Genomic DNA, 17,497 nt, shown 5'->3' with positions numbered 1-17,497 from the left:
ACGGGGCGTGCCACGCTGCGCCTCCTAGCGTATTTGGAGTGGATTCTCCGGTGCCCGGGGCAACGCGTCACAACGAAGGACGTGCGCGCGGACGGTGCGGAGGCGCTTCGTGGCCAGGGCCTCTTGCGGGAGGGGCTTGCTCCAGGGCGACTTGGAGCCCTCGTGGCTCCTGCAGCCCAGTTAACCCGGACTGGAACTGGGACGACCTGATCTCAGTTATCCGATTGGGACGACCTGATCTCAAGCACTTCTGAGAGGTGACTTGGTTCGTGCAGACACTAGGTGTTTGTTGCCCCTTAGATAACCTTCCTGTTCGGAGCCTCTGTTTCCCTAATGGGAAATATTCATAATTTCGTCATCATCTGAGCCAGAAGTTTTCTGCCCCTTCTTCACCACCCTCCACCCCTCGACATTTTCCCCTACCTTTCGAAGGGAACCTGCCAAATTCTATTTGTGTTACACTGTATTGTTTTGTCTACAAGATTGTAAGCTTCCTGGGGGCAGGATCTATCTATGTCTTTTAAAATCTGTTTTTCTAGATTCTACCAGCAAGCCTTGCCCGGAGGAGGGGTTTGCAAAATATCTGTTCAGTGGAATGAGTGAATAATTTTGTAAATGTTGCTCAAGAAGAGTTAAGTAGTGTCAAAGTTCTGGATAAGAACATTCCTTTCCTTCCTCAGTAGCTCGCAGAATGGTGTGCGCAGACACTGGGAATGCTGTGGTCTGGACCCAAACTGATACCACCGTTCCTGCCTTTGCGTAGCCAACAGTTTAGTGGGGAAAACAGCTGTTAATGAAAGGATCCCTACACGACACTGCGAATGTGAATGATGACCCAGCAGATAACCATGATGAGGGCTTGGAAGGAGAAAAGTACATGCCACTATCATTGAGGGAGTTAAAGAAGTGAATAAATTGAGCAATCTGAAGAATCAGTCTTAAGTGTTTGTGTGGAAGGGTCGGCAGGCTGAAGTACTGGCCTACAGTGAAACAAAATAAGTGGTAGTCCCGTGCCTGCAGGGAGCCCAACCTAAGAACCGCCAGAAAATAAATGCATCTAAGGGGTCGAGAGAGGGGGATCTTCATGGCGACGGATGAGGCTGGCTGATTTAGTGGACCTCGTGGGCCATTTAAAAGATTTAAACCTCTGTAGCAGCACAGGAAGGCTTTATGGTTGGGCAGTGGGGTGGAGATTTAAAATACGATGTATATCAAAGTACTACATCCCAATTGACTGACGTTTAGTTCTAAAGCATACCTGATCAGTGGAAGAGGTAGGATAGGGGAAGGGTGTTGTATTTTGTGTGTGTGCGTGTGTGTTTTAGTTTAAAATGAATCTTCACTTGCCCCTTTGATATTATGCATTAGAAATGATTCATGCTTAGATGAGCCACAGTTCCAAATAGACAAGCTTGCTAAGAGTCATTGAAACAGCTTGCTCTAAATTTAAGGTAAAATGTTCTTACCTTGGATTATAAATTGGGAAGCATAAGCCAACGTTTGTTTTATTCACTAATGTATGCCCAGTGGAGAGCTCATAGTTGATGCTTTAAAACATTAGGGTGAGATGGAGGCAAGTATTCTTTGCTCCTCCTTTTTAAGACACATCTAATTTAAAAAATTAATTTCTAAATAAAGAGTTGCATGTTTCATGTGATATTTCACCTTCATCCGAAGTGGTCATTTCAAAAAAACTCACAGTTGCATCTGCCCTTTAGCAAATATTGAGAATTTACTGTGGAATTTTTATTTGCTTTGTTGTTATCTTGCCTAAATAATTGTTCTCTCCCTACCTTCCCTCTATGAGCTGATTTTGCCAGTGGCACATTTCTTATATTCTTTTAAACTTGAAAAAAAACCTCAAGAACTGTAGGGCAATGTGTTGTGTGTTCTGAAAAGCTGTTACAATTTTCAATGTGAGGGACAATACAGGCTGTTTAAATCATTTTATCTGAACTGTAAAAATGTCTGCCTTATATAATTATAATTTTTAAATTGACCCTGAACTTCTCAACAGAAGGATTTGTTTACATGTTATTTATAATATACTATACAGTAATAATTTTATCATTTCAAGCAGTGTAACAGATGATTTACATTCCTTTGTAATTTGTTGGCACTTCACATGGAGGGTAAGGTTCACAAGGGTAGGGTTCATGGGATAATTTTCAATCCCACTATTTGCCCCAACCCCTCAGGATAAATTCTTTCCCCACAGAATCTGGGACTGTTGTTTTACAGTGGATGTTAAAGCTGTCATACTGAAAGTAATTGCAACTGAAATTTAGTGATCACTTTTTCCCTAAACTTTTCCCCTTCATTTTTCATTGTAAATTAGGATTTTACTGTAAAAGAAGTAGCTCTAAGGAAATTTTTGAAGATAGAGATACCAAGATAGAGAACACCACTACAAGAACCAACCATGCCTGCAGAAGTAGGGAAAACGGATATGGAGAGGATTGGCCTCTTCAGTGAGATGGAATATATTACTGTTGGTGATAAATATGTGTCACACTATAATCGTAAGTATATTTGGTTTTCTTTACTGCCGAACAGTGGGTATTTTCTATAAGAAATTTTGAATTTAATGTTTAAGTCATATATTTTCAATGGTCTATGTTTTAAAGCATTTAATTCTAAAGTTGATTGCTTTGTAAAATTTCTATAATGAGAGAACTTAATTTTATAAGAGTAGGAAATTCATTTTATTGGGCTACTCTATACCCAATTATTGTCCTCATACAGCAATTTTATTTCTTTCTAAAGGTGAATGGCAGTTTTCTCCCAGAATTATTTGCTTTTAGCTTTTTCTTTTTAAATGAGACACTCCACTATGCAGACGGTATTTACATTTGTATCCAAGAAGGCCAACCATTATTAGTTTCCTGAAAAATGAAATGCTAAATGAATGGCAGAGGGATTTTTAGAAAAGTCATAAATAATAAAAAGAGCTAAAGTAAATAAATATTTTACATCTCAGTTATATTTTTGGATATCCAATGACCTTATATAACAATAATAAAGAAAACACTGATTTGTAAAATCTCCAAGATACATTGTTAAATAAAAAGCAAGGTGTATTTGAATAGTGCATATAGTATGCTAAGCATTAACAATCAAAAAGTATATATATGAAAATATTCACTTGAATATGCCTAAACATTCTCTAGAAAACTAAATGTCATTGCTTGTGGAAGAGCAACTGGGTGGCTAAGTATGGAAGACTTATTGTGAAGATGTTTATACTTTTGAATTTGGAACTATTTGAATGTACTATCTTTTCAAAAATTCAGGTTAAAAAAATCCAGTGATACAAATTCACATTTCAATATCCAGTCGAATTAATGGTAGTGTACACTTCAAAAAATTTTTCACATTACTGAAGGACGTCTCAAATAGAGCTCTTCTATAGCTCTCAAACTGTAAAAGAAGTTCTAAATATTTGTGAAAACAGCCTTTAAAAAATTATTGGACTACTAGTATTTCATTCTGTAAATACCAAAAGTTTTTAATCTGTTCTCTTATTGATGGACATTGGGCTGTTTCTTGTTTTTGATCATTATGAATAAAACTGCTGTGAATATTCTTATTCATGTCTTTAGTGGACATAGGCACTCATGTGTCTTGAGTATGTACCTAGGAGGGGAATTGCTTCAATTTGAGTATGAAACACCCTTGTCTTTAACCTGTGCACACGCTCTTACTGGTGTGTCATACAAACAGTGTTTCCTGGTACTTAGATGGAGAAATACTGGAGTAGATAACCTTTAGGTTTTCTTCCAACTCTAAAATTAAGAGTGTATAACCAGGACCTTAACCTAAATGTTCAAATGTTTTAATGATAACATCTTAGCCTTTATTGTCAATAAAGCTTTTAACCCAGAGCTTTCAGCGAATGTTTTGAAACAGTAAGTTTTTAAAGCTCAAAAATCATAATTGCCCCAAACCACGTTTGGAAACTTTTCTGTTATTTTCCATGTCCCATTAGTTACTAGTGAGCTCAAAATTGTAATATTCCTAATTTATTTTTAAAGGACCCTTTAATGAGGCTGCAAGCAAAAATAGACAGATGCTACCTGGGGGATCCAAAGGAATGTCAGATCTCCAGGCAGGTTATTTTGATCCCCATTTTGTAAGGATTTTTGAAGGTGAAGGCTACATAAATCTGAATCAAGTGAGGAGACAGTATATGATGGAAGAAGCCAAAAAAAATCTAGCCAAAGCCTTCCTCCCTAGTAGTGGAGAAAAAAAGCCGTAAGTGTTTGGGGAAAAACAAGTCTTGAATAGATTTCTTATACCTTTCTCTATCTCTGATTTATCTCTAAATTAAATGTTTATTTTTCTGTAGGACTGAGATTAATTTTAAGTATGATTTAAGGTTAGTTTGTCTTAGGTGGAGGTAGTTATATTGAATGATTTATATTGACAGGCAATTTTGATAAAGTATATTATTAAATTAAAATTTGGATTACCTGTGTCACTTTTCTCTATTAGTTTATATAATAAAAGCCAAGTAAATAATAAAAATAATTTGTTTAGAAACTTTGCAAGAGTCAGGTTTGGGAAACAAATTGCCTTGAGTTATCATTTCTGTGCCCTTGATTATTTTTTATGCTTTTACATAGTATAAATAAAAAATGTAAAATCAGGAGAAATACTTTTTTGATAAAGAAAATAATTGATCAGAGAGACATTGTTTAAAAATCATTGTGAAGATACACTTATGTGGTGGTTTAACAATATTTTAGTTGTGACAGTTGTCAATGTGAAGGTTCTTTTTTTCTTAACTTTAAATCATTAGTTTAACAAATAAGACCATGTAGTCTATGTTATATATAGACTATGTTGCTATATAGCAGAGATTTAAAATACAATGTTCATTTACATTAAGTAACTTCGACTCTCTCAATTTAGAATTTATGACAGATGAGAATTAATTGAAGTCTAATTTTGTGCTTATTTGTTATACTTTTTGAGACTAATAAAACTACATTTCTATTAATCAGACTTCTAATTCTCATAGGCAGTCTTCTCTTCTCAGCCAAAATTATGCTCCTTATTCAGTGTGAGGGTTTTCTTTTCTTCTTTCATTATAGTTTAATATTTTTCTACCTTTTCATACTTTGGGTAGAGTTGAATTATTTATTTTTATTATTATTAATATTTCTTGGGCTTATTTTCTTAGATATAAATTTAAAAATGTAGATTTTTCTGACACTACTTCATTTCTTTTTATGTATTATATGTATTTTACCCTTTATATAACTTATTCCTATTTTTCAGACTTCCCCCTCCCACCAACTCCCCCCCAACCTTGGCCTGTGATGAACTTTGACCTATGCGGTAATACTTGGGAATTGCTGCCCTGATAACATTGGTTTATAATATTCATATATTCATATGGCAGCTAAGAAATAACAGTTTTATAATTAGACTAGCTTTTCTTTCTTTTAAAAACTCAGATATGTGAAAAATACCTGTAATTTAGTGGAGTACAGAAAATGTTTTCAAAAGGAGACATTGGTGATATAAATAAGAAGCCTTCCTATAGGCATTTATTCAACATCAAGTTATAGAACCATAGGCATTTAATAAATGCCAAATATAGTGACATTTACTGCTTGCATTAAATCACATTCTAGTTAAATTATGCCTGTGCACAGTTGTTCTTTTCTTTGCATTATCATTGTTTTATTTTCTTATTGTCGTTTTGGAATTTTATGACATATGTTCATAAAGAGGGATTAATAAAAATGAATATCCTCTTCTACCATTTGTAGGCTGGAGATAATTAATTGATGTTGATGTCTTTCTAGTTTTTGAAAATTTTAACTTATGTATAAACAGTGTCAAGTTTTTATAGCAGGGTGTCATTTGTTTTGTAGATCATTTTCTTATTATTAAAACTTATTTACTTCAGTGATAACTTAGAAATTAAAAACTATGCCTGTTACTCACATTAGCTATCTTTTTTATTAAAGTACCAGATAGTAGTTTATTGATTATATAGATAATGTGTGCCCAGAAAATTTAACATTAAAGTTGAAGAAAAGATGCCAGACGCAGTGGCCGGCGCCTGTAGTCCCAGCTACTTGGGAGGCTGAGGCAGGAGGAGGATCGCTTGAGTCCAGGAGTTCTGGGCTGTAGTGTGCTATGCCAGTCGCCTGTCCGCACTAAGTTCGGGATCAATATGGTGACCTCCCTGGGCCGGGGACCACCAGGTTGCCTAAGGAGGGGTGAACTGGCCCAGGTTGGAAATGGAGCAGGTCAAAACTCCTGTGCTGATGAGTAGTGGGATCACGCCTGTGAATAGCCACTGCACTCCAGCCTGGGCAACATAGCAAGACCCCGTCTCTTGGGGGAAAAAAACTACATATATATATAAAATTATATATTATATATAAATAAAGTTGAAGAAAATAATATGTTTAGTTAACTTTTTTCTACAGTAAAGTAATAAGGTATATACCAAAAAGAAGAAAATGAGCACCCATATTCTGTGAGATTCACTTTCCCATTAGCAGTGGAAACAATAGTTTAAAATATATGTTTTGAATGTGTAGTTTCTAGTGAGTAGATGGTCAGAAGAAATTAGCCATTTATTACCATAAAGTGCCCAGAAATTCACCTAAAAACAAGTCTGCTTATTGTTAGAGTCAACTGAATTAATGGGAAGTATTATAACTTCCTAAAGAATATAAAGTCCTTGGCTGTGAAGGGTTGAAGAAATAAAATAAAAGGGGGAGGGGGGGAAAGAATCTAAAGTCCTGTTTGTAGAACATTTAAAATAAGCGTAAGAGGCGGGCGGAGCTGCTCCGGCAGGTGGCGCTGCACCGGCCGAGGCCCTGCCCCTCCGCCGCCGCCGCAGCTGAGGAGATCAAAGTGGAAGCCGAGGAAGAAGAATCTGAGGAGTCCCACGATGACATGGGATTTGGTCTTTTTTACTAAATCTCTTTTATAACATGTTCGATAAAAAGCTGAACTCTAAAAAAATAAATAAATAAAATAAGCATAAAATTATTAAAAACATATGAGGAAAACAAAAACTAATAAAAATTTTTTTCTTACTGAAATCAAATCAATTCTGTTGCATAACATTTTCTCCTTTTTTCATCTTTTAAAAAATTATTGTAAAATATATGCAACATGAAATTTCCCATTTTAACCTCCTTTTTAAGTTAAAAAACTTAAAAAATATTGTATTTAAGCTGTGGATTCGGAACCTACTATGGAACCATAGGTGGTCCGGTCCCATTCTTCAGTGCTGAGTCAAAGCCCAGAGACAAGTATAAGCCACCTGGAAAGAATTTATATACAAGCCCAGGAAAGAAAGGAACTGGATATGGGTAAGCTTTTTAATATTTACGTATCATTTGTTTTGAATTTTAAAAATTAAATTAAAAATTTCTAAACCTCGAAGTCACCGCTACTTATTTTCCTTCCTTAGCTATGCAAATATTACCATAGGCAAACAGTTTTCACACTCTGCTGATTTCTATGATGCATCAAAAGTAAATTTCAAGGTAAAAGAATCTATTTTGAATTTTTCAAACTTTCTCTTATTTGGGTTAACCCTGAGAATTCACTTATGCTTTAGTTTTTATTCTATTTCTATCACCTAGGGCAATGGCAGACTGGTTGTGATCATATGGTTGTGATCATTTTACCTTAGATTTCCACGTCTTGCTGTAGTAGATCCTCTTAGCTCCCTCTAGGATGAATTTTATTCGCTACTTGGTTTACCACACCTGTTTTACATCTCTCTAAACGTGCTGTGAGACTTAACTTGGCCTGATCAACTATGCTCTATTTTAAGAGTCATATCCTAACTCTTAGTGATATTTCCACCACTCTTTAATATTTTGTGCCTAAGAAGGCAATGGTAATACTTTGGGGCTGGTCAAAAAACCATTATGGTGAGCCCATGGAGGAGTGGTAGGCTGATGGGAAAAAGTAAAGGTCAGAGGATGGATGAATTCTTATGGGAGAGAGAGTGAAAGGAAGGAAGAAAACTGCTCACTTCATTCAATGGCAGAAATAAAAACTAAAATATACTGGCATATGTCTCTTACACTCACTGTATACTGTATTTGACTTATAATGAAACTGTGGGGAATGTCTACACTTGAGTACATAGAGGAACTTTATACATTTTAGAACAATATCAACATAATGTAACAATATCAACATAACTTAAAGAAAGCCGGTAGTAATGAGAAGTCAAGTTAGTTTGGACTTTAAGCAACAGAAATTAAATGGCAATCACTTTATTTGTTTTTGTTTTTGTAAATATATAGGCTTCAACAATTTTGCTGTGCTGATTTTAAATGGCAGTGGGAATGTAAGATAGACTAGTAGCCAATTTTGAAAATGAGCATGTCCAAACCCAGGAAGTTTTTTGTTAAATTGGGCAGAAACCTTGGTCATTTGAAAATAAGCAGCTTTGTTTCTATATATGAATTATGCAGTTTATATATAATTATATATAAACTACTTCTCATGTATAGGAATAATAATGCATACATATTACATGCATACAATGTAATTTTACCAATGGCTCAGTAATTAGTATTTCATCCTAATCCTTATGGGTATAAGATACTTTTTTCTCTTTACACTAAAGCTCTTTTATTCTCATTTTCAGAACTTATTATACATGAGTCAGAAATTTTATGTTCCTGGATTTCCTAAAATTAATTCTAAAACTAATTTTGAAAAATGTATCTTGCTTTTCCTTTTAGTATTTTCAAAAGGTTACTCCACTGTCTTCTTGCTTGAATTCTTTCTGATGGAAAGTCTGCTATAATACTAATTTTTGTTCTTCTGTATGTAATGTGTCATTTTCTCTGGCTACTTAAAAGGTTTTCTTTTTATCACTGATTTGATTACCATGTGCCTTTGGGTTGTTTTCCTTCATGCTTCTTGTGCTTGGGGTTTATTGAGCTTCTTGGATCTTTGAGGTTATGGTTTTATCAAATTTGGAATATTTCAAGCCATTATTCAGATTTTAAAAAATCTCTCCTTTTTCCTCTTCTCCTTCAGAGGTCCCAATTACATGTGTATTAGGTCTCTTGTAATTGTCACACAACTTACTGATTCCCTATTCACTTTTTGAAAATTCTTTTTCTTCTCTGTATGTCACTTGGGATAGTTTCTACTATTGCTGTGTCTTCCAGGTCACTAAATTATTCTTCTGTAATACTCATCATAGCTCACTGCATTCTCAAACTCTTGGACTGAATCAGTCCTCTTGCTTCAGCCTCCCAAGTAGCTGGGACTACAGGCATGTGCCACCATAACTGGCTAATTCTTAAATTTTTTGTAGAGACGGGGGTCTCACTCTGTTGCTCAGGCTAGGCTCGAACTTGAATGCTTATTATTTTAATGTCCTCTGCTAATGCTAACATCAGTATCAGTTCTTGGTTGATTTCAAATAATTGAATTTTCATATTAGTATGGAGGTCATATTTTCCTACTTTGAATTACTGGTAATTTTTTATTGGATGTCAGGTACTGGGAATTTTGTTGAGTGCTGTATGTTTTTGTATTCTTAAATATTCTTGGGCTTTGTTCTGGAATGCAGTTAAATTACTTAGAAATGGTTCGATCTTTTCAGATCTTGCATTTAAAATTTGTTAGCTGTGACAGGAGCAGTGCTGATTAGGGCTAATTATTACCCACCACTGAGGCAAGATCTTTCTGGATACTCTACCCCATGCTATATTAATCATTGAATTTTCTAGCATAGCTGATGGGCAGCAGCACTATTCCCAGTTCTGTCTGAGAGCCAGACACTGTTACTTTTAATTCTTTCAGGTAGTTCTTTTCTCGGCTTTGAGTAGTTTTCTCACACATGTGCTGATCAGTACCCAACTAAATATTCTAGGGCAGGGGTTACTAAAACAAATACAATATTCTTCTGGTAAAAGGTGACTGTGCTTTGGTAAAAAGTGATCCTTCAAACATTGCCTTAGAATAACATGCATCAGAATCACCTGGGGTGACTGTTAAACCTGCAGATTAGTGAGCTATGCAGCAGACCAGTGCAATCAGAAATCTTTGAGGGAAGAGCTTGGTAATTTCTAATTTAAGTAAATTATCAAGTGAGTCTCATGAGGCCGGGCGCGGTGGCTCACGCCTGTAATCCTAGCACTCTGGGAGGCCGAGGCGGGTGGATTGCTCGAGGTCAGGAGTTCGAAACCAGCCTGAACAAGAGCGAGACCCCATCTCTACTATAAATAGAAAGAAAATTAATTGGCCAACTAATACATACAGAAAAAATTAGCCGGGAATGGTGGTGCATGCCTGTAGTCCCAGCTACTCGGGAGGCTGAGGCAGTAGGATCGCTTGAGCCTAGGAGTCTGAGGTTGCTGTGAGCTAGGCTGCTGCCATGGCACTTACTCTAGCCTGGGCAACAAAGTGAGACTCTGTCTCAAAAAAAAAAAAAAAAAAGTGAGTCTCATGAAAACTAAATTTTGAGCAATACTTCCCAAAAGGACAGATAGGATAAATTTTAAGTACTGTTGTGATGTGGAAAAGAGGAGAGCAGATTGCCAAGAATGGATGAAAGTCCTGTAAGGCTGGAGAAAGGAAGAGGAAAAGCAAAATCAGGAGAAAAATCTGAAAGGAGTAGAGAATTCTGAAAGTGCTGTAGCAGGGTTCCTAGTAGTAAAAATTAGTCTTCTCTCAAATACCTATCTATTTTAGATTTCATTTATCAAGTGTTTTCAGTTCAGTTGTTGAATGATGAAATATCAGATTTTATATTTGCAAAAAGTGAAAAAATGTATCAGTATTTATTTTATAGTTGTCTTTTTAAATCTATATTTAATAACATGCATTTTAGTCTACTTTATTAAGAGTTAATGATTTTTATACTTACTATTGTCCCATAATTTATGCTATGTAATTTCAAACTCTTTAATTTACAGAGAGAGATTGAAGAACATCATCGTTTAGTTAAAGGCACACCTTTCAAGTTAAATCTTTACCCAAGGGAATATTTTGACACGAATCCTTATTTTTTTGAGAAACCTTTACCACCAATTAAAAAAGAAGAGAAAAAAGCATTAGTTCCAAGCCCTTTTAAACCCTCTTCTCCTGGTAAAAAGGTAAGTTAGAAATTTTAGAATGGAAAACATTAAGCATTATAAAATAAAGAAATGCTGCCTCTTGCTATCAAATGATTTTATTAACTATATAAATAATAAACTTTTGCTTTTATGGATACCAAGAATCATGAATTCCATTTTTACAAGATTATGTAAAATCACCACACATGGCTAGTGTAGGAAATAATGAAACTCTTGTGATGAAATAATTATTTTTTTCAGATGTATTTGAATTTACAATGAATTTTTTTATGTATTAATACCTCTCTAGGTCCAGGGCCTAGTTTTTCTTAAAACTATAAGAAGCCAAATCATCTTATAGTTTTTGAAATGGTGATTAAAATTAACTATCTCCCTATTGCAGAAGTTTACAAGTGAGAATAAAAATAAAACGCTCTGACGGTTTATAAACCTTAGTTTACGCTTTGGGCTTTTTTTTTTTTTTTTTAATTTCTGTGAATTGCCTGTGCATCTTCTTTATGGACTTTGTATTAGGATATTTGTGTTTCTCATATTGACTTGTAAGATCATTTCATATATTAAGGATACTGTTCTTTTGTCATTTGTGTTGAAAATAATTTTTCTAGTCTGTTGGGTCCTTGACATTAGTTATATTTCGAGCTGTTCAGGAATTTAGCAATTTGATGTAGTCAAATTTATCAATCCTTTGTGGTAAGGTTTATGTCATTTTCAGACTGGCCTTCTTTTCCACCAGTATTAGAATAATGTACCTTCTTGGTTTCTTTTATTAGTCTTATCCTTTTTCATTTAAATACTGAATTGCATTTTGATGTAAAGAACAAGGTAAGGATCCAGCTTTTATCTTTTTCAAAATCCAGTTTTGGGGGGATGAGGATACTTTGGATGATAATGGAAGTTTCTGTGTCTTGATTGTGGTGATGGTTTCAAGGGTGTATACATCCGTCAAAACTCATACATTGTACACTTTACATGGGTATAGTTTATTTTATATAAATTAGATTTCAGTAAATTTGATTTTTAAAAAAGCACGTTGTTTCTAATCTCACTGATGGAATAATTCATTTTTCAATACCAGTACTTTGAAATGCCATCTTTATCAAATCAAAATTCTCATTTTAATAGACTATAAGAGAAGTATAAAGTAAATCACATTTTCCTTTCACTTCCATTTCTGTGTGCTATTGCTAATTTTTTAAAAAAAATATCTTTCCTGCCATTGACTGGTACTTAGTAAACTCATGTTGTGCCAGGCTCCTTGTTCCTGTGCCCTTATCAAAATGTATCTGACCTAGGTCTCATTCCCTCAGTAATAGGCTCATTCCCCTAACTAGGTCATAGCCTGATCTGGTAAACTCTCACTAAAATATCACTGCTTGGCAATAGTTTAGAATATCACCTTACTATAAACATTTTCATTTTCATAGAGAAAATTTGAAATTAGTGTTTGACCCTATAGAATTGGTAGTAGAGTGAACCTTTGCTAGTATTTGAATTAAACAGTATAAGCAACTTTCTGTGAATGTAAAACTGACTCCATAGACTACAAAAATATGTATGAACTTTTTCACAACCTAATTTGTAGAAGCCTTTTACAAAACTACATTAAATTGTCTCATTTTTATTTGTAGCCTGGTGGAATGAAGGCAGGAACATTTGACCCTTACCCATCACATTCTGCTGACCCTTATATGACTAAATTGTCAAAGAGTACCAAGAAAGATATTAAGATTTTCCATCCACCAAGTGGACCAAAAAGCAGACCAATTGAAAGTATAATCACTTTGAACGTCAAAAGGTAGGAATATCTTACATTTAGCCTGTAAATTGAGAAAAAATTGTTTTCAGGTTTTGGTCTTCAAAATTATGTCTTTTATTTATACATACTTTTAAAAAGCTGATTTTAGAAATCTTGGCTCCTTCCATGTACCTGTCTTCTCTTCGGGAAGTTCTTTTTCATCTTCTGAAAATCTCAATTGAAAAGGTTTAATTTATCCTTATGCAACTATCCTGCCCATAATTTTAAAAGTTAATCTATTAGTACCTTATTATGAGTCATTTGAAACTACTTGGATATTAATATTTGTAGTTAGCAGTATATGTTAATATTGGCTATTTCTCGGAACCCATACTATTAAGTGAAGTTTCCCAAGAATGGAAAAACAAGCACCACATATACTCACCAGCAAATTGGTATTAACTGAACAGCAACTAAGTGGTCACATAGGTACTACAGTAATAGGGTATTGGGCAGGTGGGAGGGGGGAGGGGGGCGGGTATATACATATATAATTAGTGAGATGTGCACCATCTGGGGGATGGTAATGCTGGAGACTCAGACTTGTGGGGGGAGGGGGGAAATGGGCATTTATTGAAACCTTAAAATCTGTACCCCCATAATATGCCGAAATAAAAAAAAAATATATTGGCTATTTCTCAAAGGGAGTTTCTCAGCAATTGTAAGGAATCCTAATGATGTTTGAGGGTTCTGTCCTTAACTTTGAAATAATCTTCTGTGAAAACAGGAAATATTCTTGTTAGTTAAAAATAATAACATCACTTATAATGCTTTGAGAAAAAGTATATGTGTATTACCAAAGTATCTTAAAACTTCTATTTTACCCATGTTTTGAACACTTTCAAAATTTAAAATGTTCTTTGGAGTTTAGAATACAAATTATAGAAAAACAATCAGTCATTCTGTGTGTGTGTGTGCAGGATCATGAAAAAGTGAAAGAATCCATTTAATTACTTTTCTATCCCTTGAAAAGGTTTTTTTTTTTTTTTTTTTTTGAGACAGTGTCTCACTTTGTTGCCCAGGCTAGAGTGAGTGCCGTGGCGTCAGCCTAGCTCACAGCAACCTCAATCTCCTGGGCTCAAGCGATCCTGCTGCCTCAGCCTCCCGAGTAGCTGGGACTACAGGCATGCGCCACCATGCCCGGCTGATTTTTTCTATATATTAGTTGGCCAATTAATTTCTTTCTATTTATAATAGAGACGGGGTCTCGCTCTTGCTCAGGCTGGTTTCGAACTCCTGACCTCGAGCAATCCACCCGCCTCAGCCTCCCAGAGTGCTAGGATTACAGGTGTGAGCCACCACGCCCGGCTCCCTTGAAAAGGTTTTAATGCCATTTAAACAAGCCTACATATTTCTGTGATGTATTCATACAATGAATTAAGTAAAGGACATCAAATTTACATTCTTTTCTTTTATAAAACAGTAGCACATCTTTAACATTTGGAGATAGATTATAATAACAATATTATATCATGAAAATAAGACTGCCTTTCTTTGCAAAAGTGTATTTCTGTCTCACTGCCCATTAACTTTTTTTTTTTTTTTTTTTTTTTTTTTTTTTTTTTTTTTGAGACAGAGTCTCACTTTGTTGTCCAGGCTAGAGTGAGTGCCATGGCGTCAGCCTAGCTCACAGCAACCTCAAACTCCTGGGCTCGAGTGATCCTTCTGCCTCAGCCTCCCGGGTAGCTGGGACTACAGGCATGCGCCACCATGCCCGGCTAATTTTTTATATATATATATCAGTTGGCCAATTAATTTCTTTCTATTTATAGTAGAGACGGGGTCTCGCTCTTGTTCAGGCTGGTTTTGAACTCCTGACCTTGAGCAATCCGCCCGCCTCGGCCTCCCAAGAGCTAGGATTACAGGCGTGAGCCACAGCGCCCGGCCCCATTAACTTTTTTATAACAACATATTTACCAACAGAACTAACCAGCTAAAGACAAATTATTTAAAATTTTTATGAATAAATTTAAAAATACTAGTGTATTTGTTAACCTTTACCTAATCAGGAATATAATTTTGAACACATGACTTCTTTTGGAAAAAAAGACTTCATAAAAAGTTGATACTGTCTTAAAACTTTGATAATTTGGAGCAGTCTAACCTACGTGATGGTGATACTAAAATCATTACTCTTGTTACTCATGAGACTATTGAGAAGATTCAGTGGTCCACCGATACTTAACAGTGGCTTTTTTACATTTTATTCTCTCAGCATCCATCCAGAATTTCAATAGGTATCAACTTTTCTGACTACAGTATTTTAATCCATTCAGCCAGTTGTTTAGATTAAAAATACAAGTCTTTGAGCATCTTAACCTTTATATCGTTCAGGGATTTATCTAGCACTCAATTTTGTGTTGAGAGTTCTCAAGATTAGAAACATGATTTTAAATAGGGAAAACTTAAAATCTTATATAGTTTTTTACTTCAGACATGAATATTTACAAAATGAATGCGTGTAAGCCCACTTTTTTGTGACATGATTACTGTATTTTATGTACTTTAAGATGTATTTTCTTCTAAAAAAATTGAAATTGTATTTTTCTGGTCTCACAGGGGTGTTAGCTTTAAACACCATCTATTTTCAAACATTTGATATACAGAACTGAAGGCCCCTTGTAATGTGACTGTAGCTACTTTCATGTTGTCTTTGTCCATATTATTTTCATATATCCTTTTCTTTAGCCTCATGAAATATATATAGCATTTTTTACCCCCTGCTATGTTGCTACTGTTTATTCATTCTACTTTCTATCTGCTTTCTATCATCTCTTCTATAACATCTACTGAGATCCTCAGATGGAGCTTCTACTAAACTTTTCTCTATATAACCTATCTTTTATGTGTTATAGTCATAACACATTATACCTTGTGTTATAGTTATTTTGTACATGTAACTGTGTTTTTTATATTTTTCAAAACACCTCAATTTTCCCCAAGCAGCAAGTGTGTGCTATATAAAGTTATTTCTTGAGCATTTGTATGTGTCAATAGTGTTAACTACAGAATGCTGTGTATATTTCTATTGCCTCTAATACTATCTATGACATCTGTATTAAATCATGTGTGCATCTTATTAGGAGTATTGGAACCAATGTCTTCCCCATAAATTCAATTTCATTAATGTATTAATGTATATTATTAATAGTATCATGACAACTAACTGGAAGCACAGTACATTCAAATTTTATGTAAAATAAAATAACCACTCCCCCAAATTCCAATATAAAATACTTTGACAAAAGCTCTAAATAGCTATGATACCATCAAATTGTAAATAGAAGTTAAACTATGCAATTAATACAAAATCACTGACGTATGAGGTGCTATTATAAGTGAGGTAATATAGGTGAAAGGAATAGTTCTTATTAGATGCAATAATTAGCTAATTTAAGCTTTCTGAGCCTACCATGTGTTTGCTGATACTTTATATGAGTTTGAATGAACAAATTTTAGAAATATAATTTGAATGATGGCTTAACTCACATGGGTTTTAATAAGCTAACATAGATGATGATGATAACTGATATTTTGCATATTTTATCTACTCTTCGTAGCACTTGGGTGACAAGTTTGTGGAATAAGTAAAGAAATTGATTTTGACCTAGCAAAATTCAAATTTTCTAAGAGAATCAATAAAAACTGATTATCACTGAGTTTCTTTTTATGGCCAAATGATCCTATAGAGTATTGGACTTAGAGACAGGAAGATATGGAGCTTTTCTTCTATATGTCCTTTGACTTTTAACCTTTGGCAAGCCACATATCAGTACTCTGACCAACTTTACCTAATAGACAATAAAATTAGAATTTTCCTCAACACATCCACCCTCAGTTAGATGGAATTTTATGTTTGGGATAATATTTCAGGTTTTCTCTGTGCTCTTTTCTATCCAGAGAACCTGAGAAATTTCTGTGATGCCACAGAATGTATGTTTGAAGTAGGAAAAAGAGAAGAGTAATTGGTGTTCTTTTAGTAATCTTGAATTTATTGAAATTTCTTTCTTTTTATGTTATCACAAACAATATCCTAAATCAAGTTTTCTTTTACTCTAATTTTAAGACTAATAAACCTTTGGACAGTAGTATTTACAGTTGGTTTCATAGTTGTTTTCCTTCTGAAATTAAGTTTTCTAAGTATATCTGACTTTAATAAAGAGAAATTGTTTAAGTTTGTGAGAAAATGTTGGTTTTGGATTATTAATATGTTATAAAATATATTACTTTAAAATTTTTTAAGGCAAAAAAGTTTTTATAAGAATGTAGATATATTACCTGTACCTATAAAATTAAATGTGCATTTATTTTCCAATTTTAGGGCATTAAATATGAAGAACTACAAGACTGCCTCAGTACAGTCTATTAACAACTGGGAGACAAGTGGCTAATTAGATCCTGACTACCAGCAATTTATTATCAAGAGCTAATTATTTGAAAAAATGTAAGATATTGTGGTCCAGATAGCTCAAGCATTTAAAAGAAATTTAAACCTGCAACTCTAATACCCTTCCTTATTGTATTACTACTACTTAATCAATAAATAGTATTTCCTAATAATTTAATATGTGATTGCTAATCTGTGTTTTTAGATCTATATTTCTGAGCA

The 17,497-nt window shown here is 34.4% G+C and overlaps 1 protein-coding gene across 2 annotated transcripts; it reads left to right on the top strand.

Moving 5' to 3' along the window:
* Position 1: 1 nt before the first annotated feature.
* On the top strand, positions 2–17,453 carry CFAP96 (cilia and flagella associated protein 96). 2 transcript variants are annotated; one of them, XM_012784931.3, is made up of 8 exons: positions 2–257; positions 2,339–2,522; positions 4,035–4,254; positions 7,209–7,346; positions 7,448–7,523; positions 10,932–11,111; positions 12,722–12,888; positions 17,210–17,453. In XM_012784931.3, the coding sequence occupies exons 2-8, from the start codon at positions 2,423–2,425 to the stop codon at positions 17,277–17,279; spliced, it is 951 nt and encodes a 316-aa protein (XP_012640385.1). In that variant the 5' UTR covers positions 2–257; positions 2,339–2,422; the 3' UTR covers positions 17,280–17,453. The 2 variants fall into 2 exon arrangements, with proteins under 2 accessions (XP_012640385.1, XP_012640386.1); XM_012784932.3 differs by having other exon boundaries at positions 2–265.
* The last annotated feature ends 44 nt before the right edge of the window (positions 17,454–17,497 follow it).

Source organism: Microcebus murinus, chromosome 15 (genome assembly GCF_040939455.1).
Source record: "Microcebus murinus isolate Inina chromosome 15, M.murinus_Inina_mat1.0, whole genome shotgun sequence".
NCBI classification, from domain to species: domain Eukaryota; kingdom Metazoa; phylum Chordata; class Mammalia; order Primates; family Cheirogaleidae; genus Microcebus; species Microcebus murinus.
Note: the sequence above shows the minus strand (reverse complement) of the source record. Positions and strands in the feature narration are given on the sequence as shown.